This window comes from Alosa pseudoharengus, unplaced genomic scaffold (assembly GCF_046254945.1).
Source record: "Alosa pseudoharengus isolate Yale_2024_CS ecotype anadromous, Long Island Sound unplaced genomic scaffold, YU_APseudo_1.1 YU_APseudo_1.1_scf_11, whole genome shotgun sequence".
Taxonomy (NCBI): domain Eukaryota; kingdom Metazoa; phylum Chordata; class Actinopteri; order Clupeiformes; family Clupeidae; genus Alosa; species Alosa pseudoharengus.
In genome coordinates, this window is record NW_027468576.1 from 31,777,086 (window position 1) to 31,796,439 (window position 19,354).

General features: G+C 43.3%; 2 protein-coding genes and 1 long non-coding RNA gene across 3 annotated transcripts in view; 1 reads left to right on the top strand and 2 right to left on the bottom strand.

Moving 5' to 3' along the window:
• The first annotated feature begins 630 nt into the window (after positions 1-630).
• Positions 631-1,512, top strand: LOC143116461 (uncharacterized). The gene is made up of 3 exons (XR_012985787.1): positions 631-920; positions 1,065-1,140; positions 1,346-1,512. It is a non-coding gene; the product is annotated as an uncharacterized LOC143116461 (long non-coding RNA).
• A 2,093-nt stretch (positions 1,513-3,605) lies between these two features.
• On the bottom strand, positions 3,606-14,662 carry wdr47b (WD repeat domain 47b). Its single transcript, XM_076278889.1, has 15 exons — positions 14,560-14,662; positions 13,650-13,815; positions 13,149-13,232; positions 12,872-12,956; positions 11,561-12,351; positions 10,225-10,327; positions 8,669-8,853; positions 7,829-8,095; positions 7,461-7,533; positions 7,212-7,369; positions 6,641-6,810; positions 5,658-5,828; positions 5,162-5,293; positions 4,634-4,852; positions 3,606-4,517 (listed from the first exon to the last, which is right to left on the bottom strand). Exons 2-15 carry the CDS (start codon positions 13,805-13,807, stop codon positions 4,375-4,377), a joined length of 2,739 nt encoding a protein of 912 aa, XP_076135004.1. The 5' UTR covers positions 13,808-13,815; positions 14,560-14,662; the 3' UTR covers positions 3,606-4,374.
• Positions 14,663-15,117: 455 nt separating this feature from the next.
• camsap2a (calmodulin regulated spectrin-associated protein family, member 2a) overlaps positions 15,118-19,354 on the bottom strand; it is a 42,416-nt gene continuing 38,179 nt past the window's right edge. Inside the window, exons 14-17 of the mRNA XM_076278888.1 lie at positions 19,245-19,338; positions 18,119-18,234; positions 17,571-17,689; positions 15,118-17,467 (exon numbers count right to left, since the gene is read on the bottom strand). Of these exons, the coding sequence (XP_076135003.1) occupies positions 17,162-17,467; positions 17,571-17,689; positions 18,119-18,234; positions 19,245-19,338 (635 nt within the window). The 3' untranslated portion in view covers positions 15,118-17,161. The remainder of the gene's footprint in view (positions 17,468-17,570; positions 17,690-18,118; positions 18,235-19,244; positions 19,339-19,354) is intronic.

Genomic DNA, 19,354 nt, shown 5'->3' on the forward strand with positions numbered 1-19,354 from the left:
GGTCTTCATCTTCCATGGAAAGAAAGCCTGTGGTGATGGTGGTCAACTTTGATACAGTCAGAGATATTGTCAGCCGGCTTCTGGTGCAACTTTTACCAAAAGGGTTCAAAGATTTTAACCTGGCAGACTGCAGCCTCTTTGATGTCATCTTCTCTGAACTTTCCTCCAGTTTATTTGTAAGACTGACTAGGAAGAGACAGAAGGCCACTGTCTGTCTAGATTCCGTTGAAGTCTCTCAGGTTGTCCTCAGTGTGCAAAGGGATTTGGTCAAGCTTTATGGTCCTCCGGAGCATTTTCAGAACAAGATTTTCAACAATTGCCCAACATTTTTTGGAGGAATTGCAAAACTTATTGTGAAAGGCATTTTGAAGTCACCCACAAGAAAGCCCACTGAAATAAATGCCAACCCCTACTCTGATGAAACCACTCAGGGGACACCACATCTTGCCACTCCAGAGTGGAGAATCAGTATCCATTCCATCGATGACTTGTTGTCTCTCCTGTTGAATAAAATGCAGGAATTTTATCTTGTCAAAGCAGAGGATGCTCAGTTCTCCCGAGCTCTGTTCAGCTATCTTACCATAAACATCATGGATATGACTCTCAAACAACTTCAAGTGATTCCAGGATTGGTGCTCGTAGACAAAGAGGAGAATTTCAACAAATTCCTCAAGGAGAAAATTGTCTCCAACGTCCACAGCGCTTTGGTCGATAAGGGCATCACTGTGAAGACTGTGCACATGGCATTACAACAAGGAAGTTCATCAGCACTGAATGTCATCAGAGATGAACTCATCAAGGAAATCATAGCAGTGTGCTCTTCAAGTGCCTGCGCATATGATCTCAGGTCAGAACAGGGTCAAACAGAAACACTCTTGACCAAGACGATGGCCACAGTCACATCTATCAGTCCAGCAGAGGTATATTTTTCCAGTGTTTTCCTTTATGTCTGCATTTTCCAACAAAGTAATATAATTTGACCAATTTGCTAGCACAGTATCTTTCGGTGGACAATATATGTAGGTCATTGATTTTATTATTATTTTTATTATTATTATTTACAGGCTAGAAAGGTTGACACCATTGAATACTCCGCAGCAGCATCAAACACAGTAGATAATGTTTTGCAGTCTGCTATGGGTGAGTGATCCAAAATTATATGGGATTATATTGATGAATTGGCAGAAAAGAACTTGCGTGGGATGAGATGCATTGGTTTCCCCAGCCAAAACTTTGAAGAATGACTGTATGGCTGAATATCTTGTAATTGTGTTGCATGGAATGTTATTATTTGATAACAAACTGTCCAAGAATTGCATGTAATTGCATATCATTGTATCATCAGACAAGGAGAAGATGCCCAAGAAGAAGAGACAGATTGGCCGCATCTTTCTCCGTATTTTCAAGGGGGTTAGACGCAGTTTCACAAGCTGCACTACATCTCGAGTAATGGACTAAGAACCTATTTTTTTTGTTTGTTTTTTGCTTTCATTTCTTTTTCTTTATAACTATTTTAAAATATGTCCCTACAATTAATATTAATAGCGTTATTGGATGAGCTCCTTCAATCATTTGCCCTTCGTTGCTTTTGATTAATTTACAATCACCCCCAACCCTAATGTAGACTACAATTGGAATCAGTTGTGAGTGTGCTCCCTGCATCATTGAAAGGTTTGAGCACCTCAGGCTACTCTTTATCCCTTCAAATATAAAAATATGTATGTAGGTGTAATGAAGAACATGAGGAACTGCAATTCTCCACAGGCTCTTTGGGTGAGTTCCCAGCTTAATTTGCTGGCCAGAGCTCCTCATAGCCATGATCTAGAGTTCTTCTTAAATTTTGAACAGAATTTTTAAAAGTGCATTTCCAAATTGTTGTATCTCTGCAAAGATATTTGGACTTATTTGAAACAGTGGTGCTAAAGTCCCCCTCCCCTCAGAAATAGTTTTAGGAATTTTGACACTTCATCCCTTCAAATATAAAAATATGCATGTAGGTGTTATGAAGAACATGAGGAACTGTAGATCTCCACAGGCTCTTTGGGTGAGTTCCCAGCTTCATTTGCTGGCCAGAGCTCCTCATAGCCATGATCTAGAGTTCTTCTTAAATTTTGAACAGAATTTTTAAAAGTGCATTTCCAAATTTGTGTATCTCTGCAAAGATATTTGGACTTAATTGAAACAGTGGTGTTAAAGTCCCCCTCCCCTCAGAAATAGTTTTAGGAATTTTGACACTTCATCCCTTCAAATATAAAAATATGCATGTAGGTGTTATGAAGAACATGAGGAACTGTAGATCTCCACAGGCTCTTTGGGTGAGTTCCCAGCTTGCTGGCCAGAGCTCCTCATAGCCATGATCTAGTTCTTCTTAAAATTGTGAGCAGAATTTTTAAAAGTGCATTTCCAAATTGTTGTATCTCTGCAAAGATATTTGGACTTAATTGAAACAGTGATGCTAAAGTCCCTCTCCCCTCAGAAATAGTTTTAGGAATTTTGACATGACACTACAAAACCTTGCTATTATAAATAAATAAATAATAAATTCAGTTATTAGTATACATTTGAAGACCCACATTCCTTACCCTTCAAAAACATTTTTGACACTCAATTTTTGCTCTTTTGCTTCATTTTATTTGAAACAGTGATGCTAAAGTCCCTCTCCCCTCAGAAATAGTTTTAGGAATTTTGACATGACACTACAAAACCTTGCTATTATAAATAAATAAATAATAAATTCAGTTATTAGTATACATTTGAAGACCCGCATTCCTTACCCTTCAAAAAAATTTTGACACTCAATTTTTGCTCTTTTGCTTATTTTAATCATTTATTTTATTTTGCTTTATGTTTAATTTGATTTCTTCTCTATAATCCTCAAATACATTAATAAAGTACACAGCATGAAAAAATATTATGGAGTTTATATATTTAGATAAGTTTAGGGGTGGATTCATATCAGATTTTCACATTCTGTTTTCAATTTACAACATCCCAAGTTTTTCTGATTTGGAGTTTTATTAAGGTAAACATTTTACATAGTGTACCTTTAACAATACACTAGCCATTGTAAGCTGTGTGGGTGCTACTTAGTGGACACATACTGTGTAACTGCATGAAGCTGCATATTTAACTGATTGTTAAGCCAAGCAATTTTAAGTACATTCTTTATATTTTGTACATTTTCATGTTTACAGAAACCACACACACACACACATGCACGTTACTGGTGTCCTTTATAAGACAGAGATATGTTATAATGACAATCTGTTAAGTGTTTTCCACTGTTGGTGCTCCAGCTTCCTCAACCGCAACATGCAGTGTAAGCCCTTGTGGCATGTGTGGGAGTCTATGTTGCACATTTTAAAATTTAAAAAATCAGGCCTTGAAGGCTACCATGTGAGGGAGGTTAGTCTACATGCTGTACAGTGGTTTTTGAATGTTAAATGAATGTTAACTATTAAACTAACTTTACTATGGTCTATTTGAGGGGCTCCATGTGACACTGCAACCTTACAATTACAAGCATGCAAAAAAAAAGAGCATTGCAGACATCAGTTAAGAGTTAACACATTTTATTCATATTGATTTAACAGTGGAACTTCTTACTCAAGGCACCATGTTTTTTCACAAAGAATTAACAGTTTACCTGCCCTACACTAAACCACTTTGTAACAGCTCGATATAGAAGCTGTGCTTTGACCAATGTGCGCTTGATGCCAATATTTGTGCGACTTCTAATGAATCCACAGACATGCAACTCCAGTGAAACAGAATGTTGTCTGATTGTAGCCTACAGTTAGCGAGCTGTATAACATAGGACAAACTCTGGGCTGCAATGCTGCATTAGATTAAAGTTACCCAACCCGGAGCACATGCAGAAGAAGCACGTAGAGCATAGATATACAGTGCAATACAGAGATTCCATTGTTGCTCCATCATCATCAATAGGAAAAACCCCTCAGTATTTCACCCACCCCTATTTATTTATTTATGTACTTAATAGTTGGTTAAGTCTTTACAAATGTCAGTTTAGATGTTCTGGTCATACTTTTCTCTTCAATGCACACTAGTCTCACTCACTCCCATATACACTCACACATGGTTTTTTGGTGGACACGGGCACAGTCCTTGAAGCAGGCCTTTTCTCTATCTGTTAATGTACAAGCTTACACGTGGTCCCCAGCACATAGGATCGGGGGGAGGGGGGAGGGGCAGGGGAGGCGTTTTGGAGGATTCCAGTCTTTGTGCTTTTCCATTCAGCTCTCTCTGTTCCCATCCTTTGACTCATCCTCTTTTCCTCTTCCTTCCTCTTTCACCGTTTTCACTTTCTCAAGTCTCCCTCCCAGCCCACACGGTCACTGTGCTCTCAGTGGCTCATGAGTTTTGCGCCCAAAGCGTGACAGTCCTGTCGGCCGAAGAAGAGAGGAAGGCGAGGTCTTGCGGGTGCCACCTGCACTGGATCACCTTGTCCCCGTGTTCCCCTGCCACCGTCACTGGGAGAGGCTTGGTCAGGTCACCTTGGAAGGGAAGACCACAAGCAGCAGTCTTAATATCAGAACAATTGTCATTTCAGGACACAACAATATAAGGACATCGACCATCAAGCCTGTGTAGATAAGGAAGTTGGCCTCGCCTTGCAGGTCTGTGATCATCACTTTGCCGTCGTAGGATCCGGTGAGCAGGTAGTGTGCCCCTGGGGAGAAACGGACTGACCGCACATCGCTGCCGTGCGGCCGGTAGGTCTGCACTGTCCGACCCCCTCGGATGTCGTACAGCATGCAGCTGCTGTCCTCCTGACCGGTGGCTAAGAGACGACCACTGGGGTCCACGGCCACCGATGCCACGGCACTACCTGAGGGATGACAACAGGGAGGGAGGGAGTGTGTGGGATCAGAAGTGTTTAAGAAACAACAATAAGGTAATAACATACCTTATATTATGACCAGCGTCATTTGGATTTACTTGCTCTTAAACTAAACAGTGACAACAAGTGGCCATAACAGTGAAGTGCAGTTCAATTTATTTATTTTGCAGAAAATGTTCAGAAAGGCCTGATGAAGTTTTATGTTTTGGTTTTCAGAAACGGCACTAAGATTTAAAAAAAATACACAACCACATAAAAAGTATGTATGCAGACACACATACAAGCAGACACACACACCTGAGCCGTGCAGTGCTGTACCCACCACACGCACACAGCTGGGAACACGCAGGTCCCAGAATCGGACCGTTTTATCCTGCGAGCCAGAGGCGATAAGCCAGCCTCCCCACGTGTACAGAGATAGGATGTGCCCTGAGAAAGCAACACATCAAACATATTACAACCACATACACACTCCACAGCTATAACATCATCAGCACGTTGTCCATTTATTTCATGTGTAATGCATAATGCTATATTTAATGTAAATATTCATTCAAGAGATTGTTTCTCCAAAATGCTTCTGGTACATTCTACAGTGAATAGATGATGAAGATGAAGATGAAGATTTCCCTAACAATCCATTTTAAACTAAGAATTCCCAAAACAAGAATAATTGGGAAAGGGGGGGGGGGGGTTGTACAGTAATAAAGTAATATTATCTTAAGTGACCCATTGGGAACATTGTATTGTCTTTATCAAAATAGGGCAACCAGCCCGAGACTAAAGTCCTAACCAGTATGGCCACTGAGCGCGTGCAGACCCTGGCCCCTCTGGCAGTCGGTGGTGTAGATGTTGCAGTCTCCAGCGCCCGCACTGATCAGAATGGTGCCCCCACTCTCGGGGCCCTCCATGAAGGCCAGGTCTCTGATGGTGCCGTCGTGCATGCTGAACTCCAGGTCAGGTCCTGTGTGTGGGGACGGGACGACATGCTGTGAGCCAGAGAGCCTGAACACCCCAGACAGCATAAGAAAGGAATTTCAAGAAATGCCAGAGCATGAAGTGGTTTCATCTAGAGGATGCATCGTTAGCGCATCTTACAAGCCTCGCTGACACCAGACTGATTCTCATCTCAACGGAAAATTTGTCTGGGGACACTTTCCAAGGGGCGTAACCAGCAGTGAAATTAAACTTAAATTGGTTCTCTAAAGTCTTACCAAATCTAACCAAAGTACGGCAAACACATCTTTCTTGTAAACAAAGGTTTTAAATTCAATTGTTTACTCAATTCCAAAAAGAATACACATTTGTGTCATTTAACACTGCCGCTGTAAGCTCAGCCATTGGTGGTGTTCAACAGCACTACAGTGCTAACTGTACTCTTCTGGCTGTCTTATATAAAGCTTGTCCCATCTCGTATCAGCGGTTGCTGGGTGATTTGGAAATGGGCTCGAATGGGAAGATAGCCAGACGGATCTGCTGAGATGCGCTCACAGATTAGTCTGGGTTCACCCAAGCTAGCGTATTAAAATATTTACAACAATTCTGTTTTGTGATATTCAAGAGAACATCTTTTTTTTTCAGGCATTTTGTGGCCCTTTTGTACATCCCTCATAGGATGGTTTGCAAAACAGAAGGCTGTGAAGTGTCTTTTCACATCCATGGTTAAAATATTCATGTGTGCAGTGATTTGAGGACAAAACACTCCCAGATTGTTCTAAAATCTCAATACACATCACGGTTGTGATGACCAGGATCTTCTTGTAGCATGCACATTACCTGAGGCATTGAAGGTGTCAGCGTTGAAAGGCAGCACCTTCACATACTTGTCATTGGAGCCAGTGGCCAGCAGCTGTCCGCAGTGACTCCATGCCACACAGTAGATGGAGCCCTTGTGATGCTTTATCCTCTTGAAGCAAACCTCAGGCTCTTTGTTTGGGCCAGTTCCCCTGAGAAATGGGGGAACGGACAAATATTAAATACAAGAGTGCTGGCTGAATTTCTTACATCCAGCTATGTCTTGGCACTTGCCCTAAAATCCGATGTATCATTTATATTTAAGGGAAGTGAATGCTGATTTGCCACTTTAAAATTAGAACGTACAATAGACTATGAAATTAGACTACAAAATCTTAACTGAACAAATAGCTAATTGAGGGAAGACACAACCTGATCTATGGAACATCTAATCTAATCTAACACAATGTACAAAAATGTCAACATAATACAACACAAAAAACACGGTAAAGCCTAATCTGACGTAGCAGGCACTAACCTGAAGGAAAAAATAAAATAAAAAAATCTACTCTATGGGTCACAAAACTGGACCTAACCTGTGGTAGAAACGCACCTTCCCTTTGAGGTGTCTGGGCAGACACACACCCGCAGAGTTTTGGAGTTGGAGCTCACGGCGAAAAGACCCCCGGAGGGATGGAACGCCACCGCCCGCACAGCCTGTGTATCTTCCAGCGTACTCACAGCAACAAACTGGGCCCTGGGCTGGCCGTCCTAAAACAGAGACATACCAAAGGATGACTCAGCCTCTTTAGAAATTCAGGTCACGTCAGGTCGGACATCAAATTCGGAATGAAAGCCCTACCTCATGGCCGCCTTTCTTCACTAGAGAGGTCTGGTCTTGGGTAGCTGGCCTCTTCACCCCATCCTTCTGACCACTGCAAACAAGCACAGCCATAATTTATTTATGTCAACTGATGTAACATCACAAGGAGCTTTCTGTTTTTAAGCACATTTGCATTTATTTCATTAATCTGACACTTATAGCAATTTGCAGCAGAGGCTAGTGCAGGCGAAAGTTGCCTGTCCAGTGAGTGACAGGACTTGCAATTCATTCTATTTTACAAACTTTCCCCAAATTTTAAACAGAGAAGACAGGCAAGGACACATACAGTACCAGAAACATGCTGCAATGTCTACACTGTGTAATCATAGACTGAGAATTTGCCTAACCTTTGGGTCAGCAGGACCGGGGACTCATCCAGTGATGGCATGCCCCTTCCGTCTCCTCTCTGCGGGGTGCTGCTCACCACACCTGCCTTGCCCTGTCCCGGATCTCCAATATCAGGGGTTCGGGTGGTGCCAGCCGGGGTGGGCGGGACAGGCGGCGCCGGGGTGCCCGTCTTGGTTGCGGTGCCATTACACTGCTGGGCCAAAGACTGCACGTCCTCCGCCAAGTTGTCTATCCCCATGTTCATCTCCTCCAGCTTCTGGATGGACCTGAAGATGGGAAAGGTGGGTCACTCAAAGGGAGCCTTCAGCAAAACCAGCTGGCAGAGTGCAGAGTGCTTGGTCAAAATATGGTAATGTTACAGTGTTCAGCTTCCTGCAGAATGTACATGTAAGCGTTTACACTGTTTCTCTGTAAAGGCCAATAAGGTAAATTGTGTTGTACCTGACAAGTTTCAGGCTACCTTGCCTCTGTAGCCTTCATCAGAGGTGTCACGTGATGTTGGTGTGACGTCGTCTGAGATGTGTTATATGGCGTTTTCCATCCCACCAACATCACGTGACAACTCTGATGAAGGCTACAGAGGCAAGGTAGCCGAAACTTGTCAGGTACAACACAATTTACCTTATTGGCCTTTACAGAGAAACAGTGTAAATAGTATATAGTATATATAGTAAATAGTAATAGTAATAGTAGGCCTAAGGAACCTCTTCAATATACATGTAAGCAGGTTTAGCAGGACAAAGATCGTCTGTCATTCATTAAAAAAAGTGCTTTAAAAAACAACAACAGGAAACAACAACAATAACAACAACAACAACAGGAAACAGCCCTTCCCCAACCTGTTGAGAAACTTCTCGGTGAGGTTGTGCTGGTCCTGGTGTGGCCCCTGCGGTGGTGGGTGCACGCCCCCCTCCAGCAGCATCTGCTGGTAGAGCTGCCTCTGCTGCTGCTTCTGCTCCAGGTGCTGCTGCACCCGCAGGCGCTGTCGCTGGTACTCCTGCAGCTGCTCCACAGAGTCGTGCGGCTGCCCACGGCAACGCGGGAGTTGTTATACACAAACACAATAAACCGATTACAACTGCATTTGTGCAGTTAGTCACTGATGAGAAATGGTCCTGTGGAAGATTTTGCCCGAATGTTGTTAACAGAGGATGTTACAAGCAGGCTATTAGTGATGTAGATCTATTAGTGTAGTAATCTTTCGCAATAATGCAGTATGACAAGCAAAACAACAGATTAGGCGCACCATTTGAATTATCACAACACGATGACATACAGCTCATGCTAATTTTTAAAAAGCTACAGATACAGATTTTCATGAGCCCAGAAAAAAAAGAAAAACAAACAACATTGTTTAATCATCAGTCAGACTGTCAGAAGTCAGACACATCATATCTGCGACCAGCAGCATCTTTCTTTAGCTTCCTTATCCATGTGCTACCTCCCCAGTCTCCGCCAACACTCTCCATGCCCTCTCAGCCTTGCCCATGGCCCCAACACAAGCAGCTGGCAAATGCAATCTGAACAGGCCCCGGCTCTCGGACACATAAAAATGAGAGATGAGCATCTCTGACAAGCTGGCTGACTTGACTGAGGTGATTCATGAGGGAAGGACGCTCGGGACTGGGCCCACAAGCTTCTTATGGACACCCCCCACCCCCACCAACGAGCCCAGAGCAGCACCCCCACCCCCTCCCCCCACATCTCCACCCCCCAACCTCACCCTAACCCCAGCCTTCCCTTCGCCCCATTCTGTCCTGTCCTTTGGAGGACACGAGGGATGAGCTGCTGCTGGCAGCAATAGCTCACACGCTCACCCTGGGGGTGACAGACACACTGCGGGGGAGAGCGCCTTCCTACCCAGACAGTGAGAGCATATACTCACTTATGCACATGCACACACACACACACACATACACAAAACACACACGGAGGGATTTACTGTCTCTCTGCGGGTGATAGGAGGTATGAGGAGAAAAAGGGAAGTGAGGTTCTGTTCTGACTCTAAACTAGAATCTTAAGGCACTGGAAAACTGTCATGGAAAAACCAGCGTCAAATGATCTGAGACAACTTTGGTCCCTGATGATGGTCATTCTGACCTGGTTCTGAATTGAATGGCTGGATACACTTCATTTTTCATTTTTATTTTCATTTCTATTCATTTCCTTTTCACTATTTCAAGGGCTAGTCATTCATCACATAGACTGAGGAGGTCTACTAATCTACCCAAGCAGCAAAGAGCCCCATGATTTTTTATATCCGCTCTAATGGTCCACTCCATATCCATTCCAATTGGCACTATGCATGCCTGAGATACCACAACAACCACTGTGTCAATATGTCATCTTAATAACATGCAAGTCCATTCACAGAGTAAGGGGTGATTGCAAGTACCTCAGTCCCATCAGCAGAGTTGGCTGGTCCTCCATCTCTGCCTGGTGCTAGAGGTGGGCGTGTACTGCTGGGACCCGAAGGTGCTGATGCTTGCGTCCTACAACTGCAAGAGGTAAGAAGAGAGGTGTTTGCACTGTGCATCTGATATCTATCATAGTTAAACATTGGGCAGTCGTGGCCTACTGGTTAGAGCTTCGGACTTGTAACTGGAGGGTTGCTGGTTCGATCCCCAACCAGTAGGAACGGCTGAAGTGCCCTTGAGCAAGGCACCTAACCCATCACTGCTCCTCGAGTGCCGTTGTAGCAAGGCAGCTCACTGCTCCGGGTTAGTGTGTGCTTCACCTCACTGTGTGTTCACGGTGTGCTCTGTGTGTTCACTAATTCACGGATGGGATAAATGCAGAGACCAAATTCCTTGTATACGCATGTATACTTGGCCGAGAAACCTGATTTACAATTTTATGATTTACAATTGCGGCTTGAATCATCTCTGTTTACATTGGTCAATCAAGGTACGATAAATCCTTTCCATATGTGCCATTGAACCATTTGAATGAGAAGAAACACTACTGTTGTCACAAACATGGCCAAAAGTGAAACCTTGCCACAGACAAACTAACCCTTTCAATGAGATGCCACTATTTCCTCGGATAAGCTTCAGTGGCCTCGACAGCCATCCAGCTTATGGCTCTCGCACAGTAAAAACACACGGTATACAGCATGCCTCTAGCAACATGTTACAATCCCCATGGCCAGAGAGATCTCGATGGCAACAGTATTACATTCAGGAGCCCATAAATGAGCACAGAAACATTTTAAGATAAAGCATGTCATCAGGTCCTTTTCACTTTGGTTGTCTCTATAGACATGAGTGCAGATTGACCATATCCCTGGGTTAACTAACGGAGTGGCAGGGCTTTATCTAAGTATGCACAAACAGGATTAGTGGGGTTAAGCTCTGCCATATGGTGAAATTCACTGACTGGACAGCAGCCCTTGCTTTGAGACAACATCCACTGGCACAACACCAATCAGAGAGCTGTACTGTACCACTGTAGTTATTGCTCATCATTTCAGGCCTTTGTCTCAACACTAAGCCTAACTTTGTGATGCATGCCAAGGTGAAGAAAACAAACATTACTAATGGTTATGTTGAATCACTTCATAAAGTGAAACCCTTGACATTCTACAAAAACAAAAGCTCTTTGTTCAGACATACAGTATACAGGGTTCCTATAATCAGTAGTACCTACTTCAACCCCTTCTTGAAAAGGTTTGCCAGTTTGTATATTATGTAAATATTATGCAAAGCTCTCCAGCAGCACTGTGTCAGTACCTATCAGAAGAATCTTGAAAGACAGTGTTATCCAGGTTTTTGGTGACGTTGGGTCCCCCTCCTTGACTCCCATAGCTGGCAAATGAGCGGGACATGGCCTCCCCCTTCCCACTGGCGTCTGACTCCTTCTTCTTGTCCTTCCCCGCCAGGCCGTGAGACAGGCCGTCCAGGGCGGGCGCGAGCGAGCGCGACATGTAGGTGTCGGCCGACAGCGGGCGTCGCAGCGGTGAGGCCGGGCACGGCGACAGCTTGCTGATGAGCGGTGTGAGCAGGTCGACGTGGCCGGCGCGCAGCGGCTTCACCAGCCGGTCCACGTGGATGCTGAGCGTCTTCTGCTCGAAGGCGCACGCGAACACGCCCGGCGCCAGGTTCTGCAGCCACGACAGCAGGCTCAGGTCCAGGTCGTCGCAGCCGTTGCCGCAGAGCACGTCCACGCCGAGCAGCACCTCGCCCTCGCTGATCTCCTCGCCCGTGGCCTTGCTCTGGCAGAACTCCACGCAGCACTCGTACAGCACGCCCTTGATGAGCAGCTGGAAGAGGCGGTTGGCCGAGGCGCGGAAGCCCGCCTCGCTCAGCTTGCGGTCGGCCGGGATGAAGTCGGCCACCATGACGCAGGCCTCCTCGAAGCAGTGGACGCGCGCCGTGCTGGGGTTCCAGTCCTTGAACTCGGCGTGGTGCGTGAGGCGTGGCAGCGTCAGGAGCAGGCACAGCTTGCTGTAGTCCTCCTTGCTGGGGCTGAACTCCTCCAGGGAGTGCAGGCACTTCACCGCCTCCTGCATGGTGAACTCCAGCTGTGGAGAGAGGAAGGGACGGGGAGGGGAGTGTGTGGGTGAGGCGTGGGCAAAGAGAAGGAGAGAGAAAAAGAGAGAGAGAAGGAGGATAAAGGGATCGAAAGATGGCAAAGTGGAAACAAATAGAGTTGAGCGTAGGAGGGCACAGATGTGGGATGATGGTAGGCAAAGAGAGCATGATGGTTTGTTGAAGAAAAGGAACAGAGGACATAACGACATAACAGGGGTGAAGACAGTGAGATAAGTGGAAAGGAGAGGAAATGAAAGAGAGAACAAATATTCTGCTGTTCCTAGTTCCTCTGAAGGACACTTGTTTTTGTGTAATCATTTACAAATGTGCTTTCATTTTTTTTTTTTTTTACAGGTTATGCTGTAGCCTTTCAGACGTAGTGTAGTACTCTGAGTGCACACTGAACTGACACTGGTTAACAAGCAGCCACATCATGTAGGTCATCTGCCTAGCAAACTACTCTAGGGCACATCCTACTAATGTGAGGAGAGACAAAGGCTAAATGCTCACAGTCTGAGGATCATCGGCAGCTGCAATGGCATTGTTCACACACAGGGCTTCTAGAAACTTCTGCTTCAGGATAATATATCGGAACCTGTTTAAATAACACATATAAGAGGATAGGATTGACACAACCAGTACCTCAGCAATGAGGACATCGGCTTCTTAATTGTTGACTGAAACAGATATTCTCCACTAAGGGTTTGATTTGTATTTCGAGTCAAATTCACCATTTTTACAAAGACTTGGGACTACACAGATATCCAAATACGTACACACCACTCACTTTTTTCGGTCAAACTTATCCATGCTTTCAAGTGGCTGAATGAACTGTAGGACCTCATCCCATTGGCCATCCAGTATAAGTTGCCTTTATAGGAACGGAAAAGGATTACAGTCAGTGAAAGTTTTAATCCATCCAGTCCATAACAAGCTGCAATGCTTCAAAGACGTTCACTAGTGAATTCTCACATGGATTAGTGCCTATACCCTCTGAGAAGCTTGCACTAAAACCCACAAAAAACCCACGAAACACACTGTAACCTAAAATAGGGGTATATAAACATTCATGCTGCTTGTTTCCTTATTCCAAACTGCCAAGAGAAACAGCCTCAACCAGTGAATTATTCACCCTCTTTGTCACTCACTACTCTGAATGGAGAACTCATTCTCCAGGCTTTAGAAAGCTTAGACTCTAAATACAGACAGGCTGACGAGCTCTGAGCGCATTCAAATGGCTGACAACTCGAGGGCTGTACAAGACAAATAACAGAACACAGGCCCCTACCTCAGGAAAAGCATGTCATCAGAGTACAGGCCATTGATGACCCCACTCTCCCTTTCTAGGGCCAGCATGCTGATGTGGAGCTTTTTGGAATTGAGGAAGTCCAAAATCAGCTTGATGATCTCCACTTCTTTGATGTTGATCGTCTCCTCTGCTGTCATGGTGTCAGCTTTATGGATGGGTTGAAAACCGGGTGAGTGACAGATGCAAAGGCCAAGGCATCATGCTGACACTGTCAATTTGTGTTGTGATGACTTCTCTATGCATGTCAGGTTTTTGCCTTAGGGGTCAGGTACAAGTTTATAGCGTGTATTTCTTAAGGTTATTCTCCTATTTATGGCCTAGATTAATTATTTCAAGTAGGTCCTTCTGGGCAAACAAACTGATCTGACAAAATAGTTTATGGTCATCATTAAAGGTAGCCTGCCTACCTGGCCTACTCAAGTTACAACTGCAGCAATAAAATCACACGCCTGCAAAATAACAGGTTGTCAAGGACAGCCGCTATTGCTAAACATGGTAGCCTGCAGCAATTCTCGTCTCTCTTTTTGTGGAATAAAGCTAGATATGATGACTAATGCGACTACCTAGCTTCCTATGACAACCCGCATTCAATAGTTCCAGGCGAAATAATGCTGCTAGCTATAGCTCATTGACCACGCTGCAGTACACACCATATTGTTGACTATCGCATATGAGCACAACGTGACGTTCCACCATCAACACTTCAACAATCTATCTGTTTAACAAGTGAATCTGGCGAGTATGCAAAGTATGGGCAACATCACGTTTGTGTCGGCGTTTGCTTGCGGCTCAACTCGGATGCCGATGTGGCGTAAATGCCTGTCAACCCGAAAAGCTTGGTCAGCCAGAAGGCCACTGCGATACTGACAGCACGAGAGCAGAGTCTTACCTGTGTGGCTTCAACAAATGCATAAATCGCTGTGTTGTTGATTGGGAGAATTCCTACGAACAAATTGGCAAATTCAGCGCATCCGCATGGAATCTGTGAGAATGTGTGCGTCTCTTGACAACGCCGGCCGTCTCCACCCACCGCTATCTCCGGTACACAGCTCGGTTGCCAAGTGGATCAACGGGATCCACCAATCAAACAGCAGCTTTATTCGCCAGGTGCCTGACGGCAGTTCAGCCTGCAGAGCTAATTCTGTGGTCTAGCTGTGTAGACAGGGGAGGCTAAAGATGGAATTGTTTGTTTTGACATAAAATTATCAGTAATTATCAGTGGGTTATTATCTATAAGGATAAATTCAGAATGACTTTTAAGACCAGGTCAGGGTGTGTCCTGCAGTCAGGACTAGAGTAGGGCTTTGTGTAATATTTGACTAGGTAGGAATTCAAATGGCCGAGAGGCCCTAGCAGTCTATCTGGTCGGCCTAGAAGTTTTAATAGGGATAATGTTTGAAGATACCTAGTGCTGTTAAAGAAGACAAAAGCAGGGAGTGTCTGAGGCCATGCATACTTTTATTGAATGCAAAAAAAAAAAGAAAACATGTTACTTCAGCAATGTCTGATCAGTGGCATCCTTAAAATTAGATGCCGTATTGTGTCCTGAAGGGCGAAAATGACCACACAGTAAACTGTACAACATTCCACAGTGCCCAAGCTATGAAACAGCCGTTCACTTCGGCCTTAAACAGCCAAATACCACAAATGCAACAGCTGGTCAACAAGAATACCCTTCTGTAACATTAAAAAAACACCTTTATTATTTTTCAGTTGTTTGTTTCAATACTGTATACATTTTCCCAAAACACATACAACATTGCTTTTGGCAATTCCATAAACATACTTGAGCATGAGAGCACCAGTGTATGTGTGTGTATGTGTCACGTGAGTGTGTGTGTGTGTGTGTGTTTGTGTATTTGTGTGTGTGTCTGTTTACAAAGTAAATTGTTGAAATCTACCATGTGCATATGATGACCTCAAGGAACCTGTTGAAAACACAAGGTGTATGAAGAGAAGAGGAAGGCAAACATGACACAAGAACAAGCCTCTACCCGTATAAGTAATCCAAATTCAGCCCTCAGTCAACCGATACAGAGGGTGCTACTAGGTCTTACATTTTTGTGAATAGATGATCAATAAACAATAGTTTAAAAATATAGGTTGGCTGATGGAAGAATGTTTCAAGAATTTCAAGGGATTTGCCCAGCTCACAGGGTGGGCTATGACATGAACACAAATAAGTTATAGTCGATTGGAAGATTAAAAAAGCCTTTTAGTTTCACATATATCACTGATGTGAGTAAAGGTCTACAGGCAAGATACTTGAGGACTGGAGTTGTTCATTTCAACCAATCATAATATATGGAAAAAAAACACGGTCCTAACTGTAGGACTCTTTCAGGAGCAAATAGTTCTGGTAGGCTACAAACAACCATAAATAAATGAACTGGTAATCAGAGATAGCAGTCACATATTACACATGAAAAAAAAAGTAAATAAATTACACAATACTATTACGTTTAAGTTAGATTATTACATCCCACTGTTTTCTAGTTTAAAAATGATGTTCACTGTTGTTTCTCATTAAAGCATTAAATCATTCCTGCTCTCAATTTCATAATTTATGTGTAACACATGATAACATTTTTGAACTGCATGGCTATACCATGGTTGACACCTTCATTCTGACTATTTGCAGTAAGAGGAAAATAAGAACAAATACACATTTAACTGCAGTTTGTCCAGTCACATACCTGCTGTGAACAAGTGCCAGAGTAACAAAAAAAAAATCGAAACCTTTATTAAAATATACATTAAATATTGGAAATCATCATCTTGTCATAGTGTGTCGATTTGCAATAAAGACGATGCCCATTTCTCTATGCCCATCTGATGGCTTTCTGATGTCCCACATCTGGTTCATTTTTAAGTCATGACAGAACCACTGAAATGGCAAACAAAATAAAATAATACGAATCCTCACCAGTGTCCAAAAATCCTCTCAACGAATCTTTACAATCATTTCAGTACACTCACATAATAAAAAAAACAGCAAGAAAACATAACTAAAACAAGCATAAGGCCACACATGTTTACAGATATGCGAACAGTTTACACAGATGACATTCAGTGCTTCAGTGTTCCACATAAAAACAACTCAGTATCCACCTTTCTGTTGTTTTTTGTTTGTTTTTTGGCACATATGAAAAAGAAAACATATATACAGTACACACACGTGCTGTAATAAAATTACTCAAAAGTCAAACAATCGTTAGTGATTCCTTTACAACTAAGGTGTTTTACATTCCAGTTGTGCATATTAGAACTGATTTCTATGTTCTGCTGGAACTTTGCAGAATTAGAATAGAAAGCTTAAACAGCATTGGAAGGAAGAAACAAATCTTAACAGAAATGGTATAGGTATAGCAAGTGCCACCATGAGCTGTGTGGTATTGTACATTGAAGTGCAAAATAGACGACAAACATTCAATGAAAAGAGAAGAAAGAATAGAAGAAGTGAGAAAGGATATGACCGGAAATATACTGTACTAGGACTTGGCGGGTACAGCTTTTTTGGGCGTTCCAGGCTTCTTGGTCTGCCACAGATGGCCGTGGATGGTGATGGCGTCCACGCTGGCGGACATAGTCTTTGCGGGTATTTGGCTGAACTGTTTCCTGTCAGAGTTGTACTTGTACAAGGACTCGATCATTTTGGGGGAGATGCTCTTTGGGCCAATGCCAGTAAGCTTGGTGATCTCCTCGGCTTCTGGGCAGTACGTATACACAGACCGGAACTGGCAGCCAGAATCTCGGAAGAGAATTAGGAAGTTGTTGGCCTCTGATTTCTCCATTTCCTACAAGTAAAAAAAAAAAAAACATGAAATATAAGCATGAGAAGATACAGGGCAGGTGAATAATGTCAACAATGACAAGTTTAGTTCCGTTATGAACTCTTACCTCCAGAATCTTGTTCTTCGGACCCTCATTGACTTTCCCAGCCAGACAACAGTGAGCCAGGGCATTCTGGATAATATGTTTGTTCGACTTGGCACTGGGCTCTTTGTACAGTTTTGGACCTATGAGAAGAGAAATGAGCTTGAACTTGAACATGAACTTAGTAGTTTTTTGGACATTTTGCTCCAGTCCTTAGCCTCTGCTTTGTGATATTTGGGGGCATGATAAATAGTGCTTCAGAGGAAGGAAACACAATGCATTTACTCAATTCAAAATCAAATTACCATCAGACTTGAATTAAAACTGGCTCTTAAATTCCAATTCAATTCTTGAATTTCAATTGCATTTCAATTGAGGTAAAAAAAAACAGGAAGCAGAATTGCAATTCGAATTGTGCACAACCCTGATTACCGTAGGTCCAAATTATTCAATTTGTGAATTGTACTGTGATGACCTAGCTCTGGCTGTCACTCAGTCCAAAGCTATGAACAGAGCACGGGCTGTGGGCCAGTATAAAGGGGGCCTTTGATCCCAGAGTCATGCACACTCACCAGTGTACTCGGCGTTGGAGGTCACGGAGGAGGTGGTCGAGCCATTCTCCCAGTCCTTCTCTCCATTGCGACTGCTGGATCGGGTGGGAGACAGACAGCTATCTGCTGAGTCAGGCCTGTGCCATTAAAAAAAAAAGAGAAGGTGAGATCCACTTGCCATCAAATATTCCATCAAAAATTCACATATTCTTTTTTTTCAGGACCATATAGAAACATCAGCTGATTTACTCTCATGCAGGAAAGTGATTCTACCCTTGCACTAGTTCAATGAAGGTTGCATGCAAAAAAGGTACATAAACAAATATGTGCAGCGAAGATGACCCTGTAGAGCTGACAGTGACTCAACAGGGTGGCAACATTTGTGTAGAATCAGCAGAGGCAGAAAAAGAAAAGGTTGTGCTCAGAGCAGTAACAAAGTGACATGACCAAATGCTTAATTTATGTAGCTTGCCATGCTAACCGCCTGGAAGGATGTCTTTTGGAATCTTGAAAAATATGAAGAGGAATGTAATCGCATTGTGTTGATATTTTAAATAATTTAAATGGGTTGACATTTCAAAATAAATTTTAGGAAGGGTTTGGGCCTGTGGCATAACGAAATTAAAAAATAGCCTTTGATGGGGAAGTCTGGGAAAACCTTGGCAAAAGAACCTGTTGTACAAAGACCAACCTTGATTTTCTCATTTTGGGAGAGCTCAAAAAGAAGTACAGACTTCCCGATGCTAAACTATAACTTCTGTTATTTTTAGAGAAGGAAGAGAGAAGAGAGAGAGAGATGGACATAAAAAGACACAGAAAAGGAAAGAAAGAGAAGAAGAAAGGAGAGACACTCCAGAGAGAAAATGGGACAGAGAAGGAATATGCAAAGGCAACACAGTCAGCATTTGACAGGAACAGGGAGTACACCAATGGGTATTCTAAGGATAGTGTTACAAATGGACACAAATCTACTGATAGTATGAAAGCTTAGCACAAACAGAGTGGAAATTGAGTCACAAGGAATAATTGTAGCACAGTCAAGGATGAAAAGTTTTATTCTAGAGTAGCATTTTTAAGAACAATAAAACGGTAAGCACTCAAAGATCACTGAACACTTTCAGATTTTGAGTCTGAATATGAGTCTCACCTGCCAGTGCGTTTGTCCGACGCCACGTTGTCATCGCCCAGATTAAGAGAGGCCAGAGACAAGCTGGAGACTGAAAAAACACGAGGTCGTGAACCTGGGGGATGGGATAC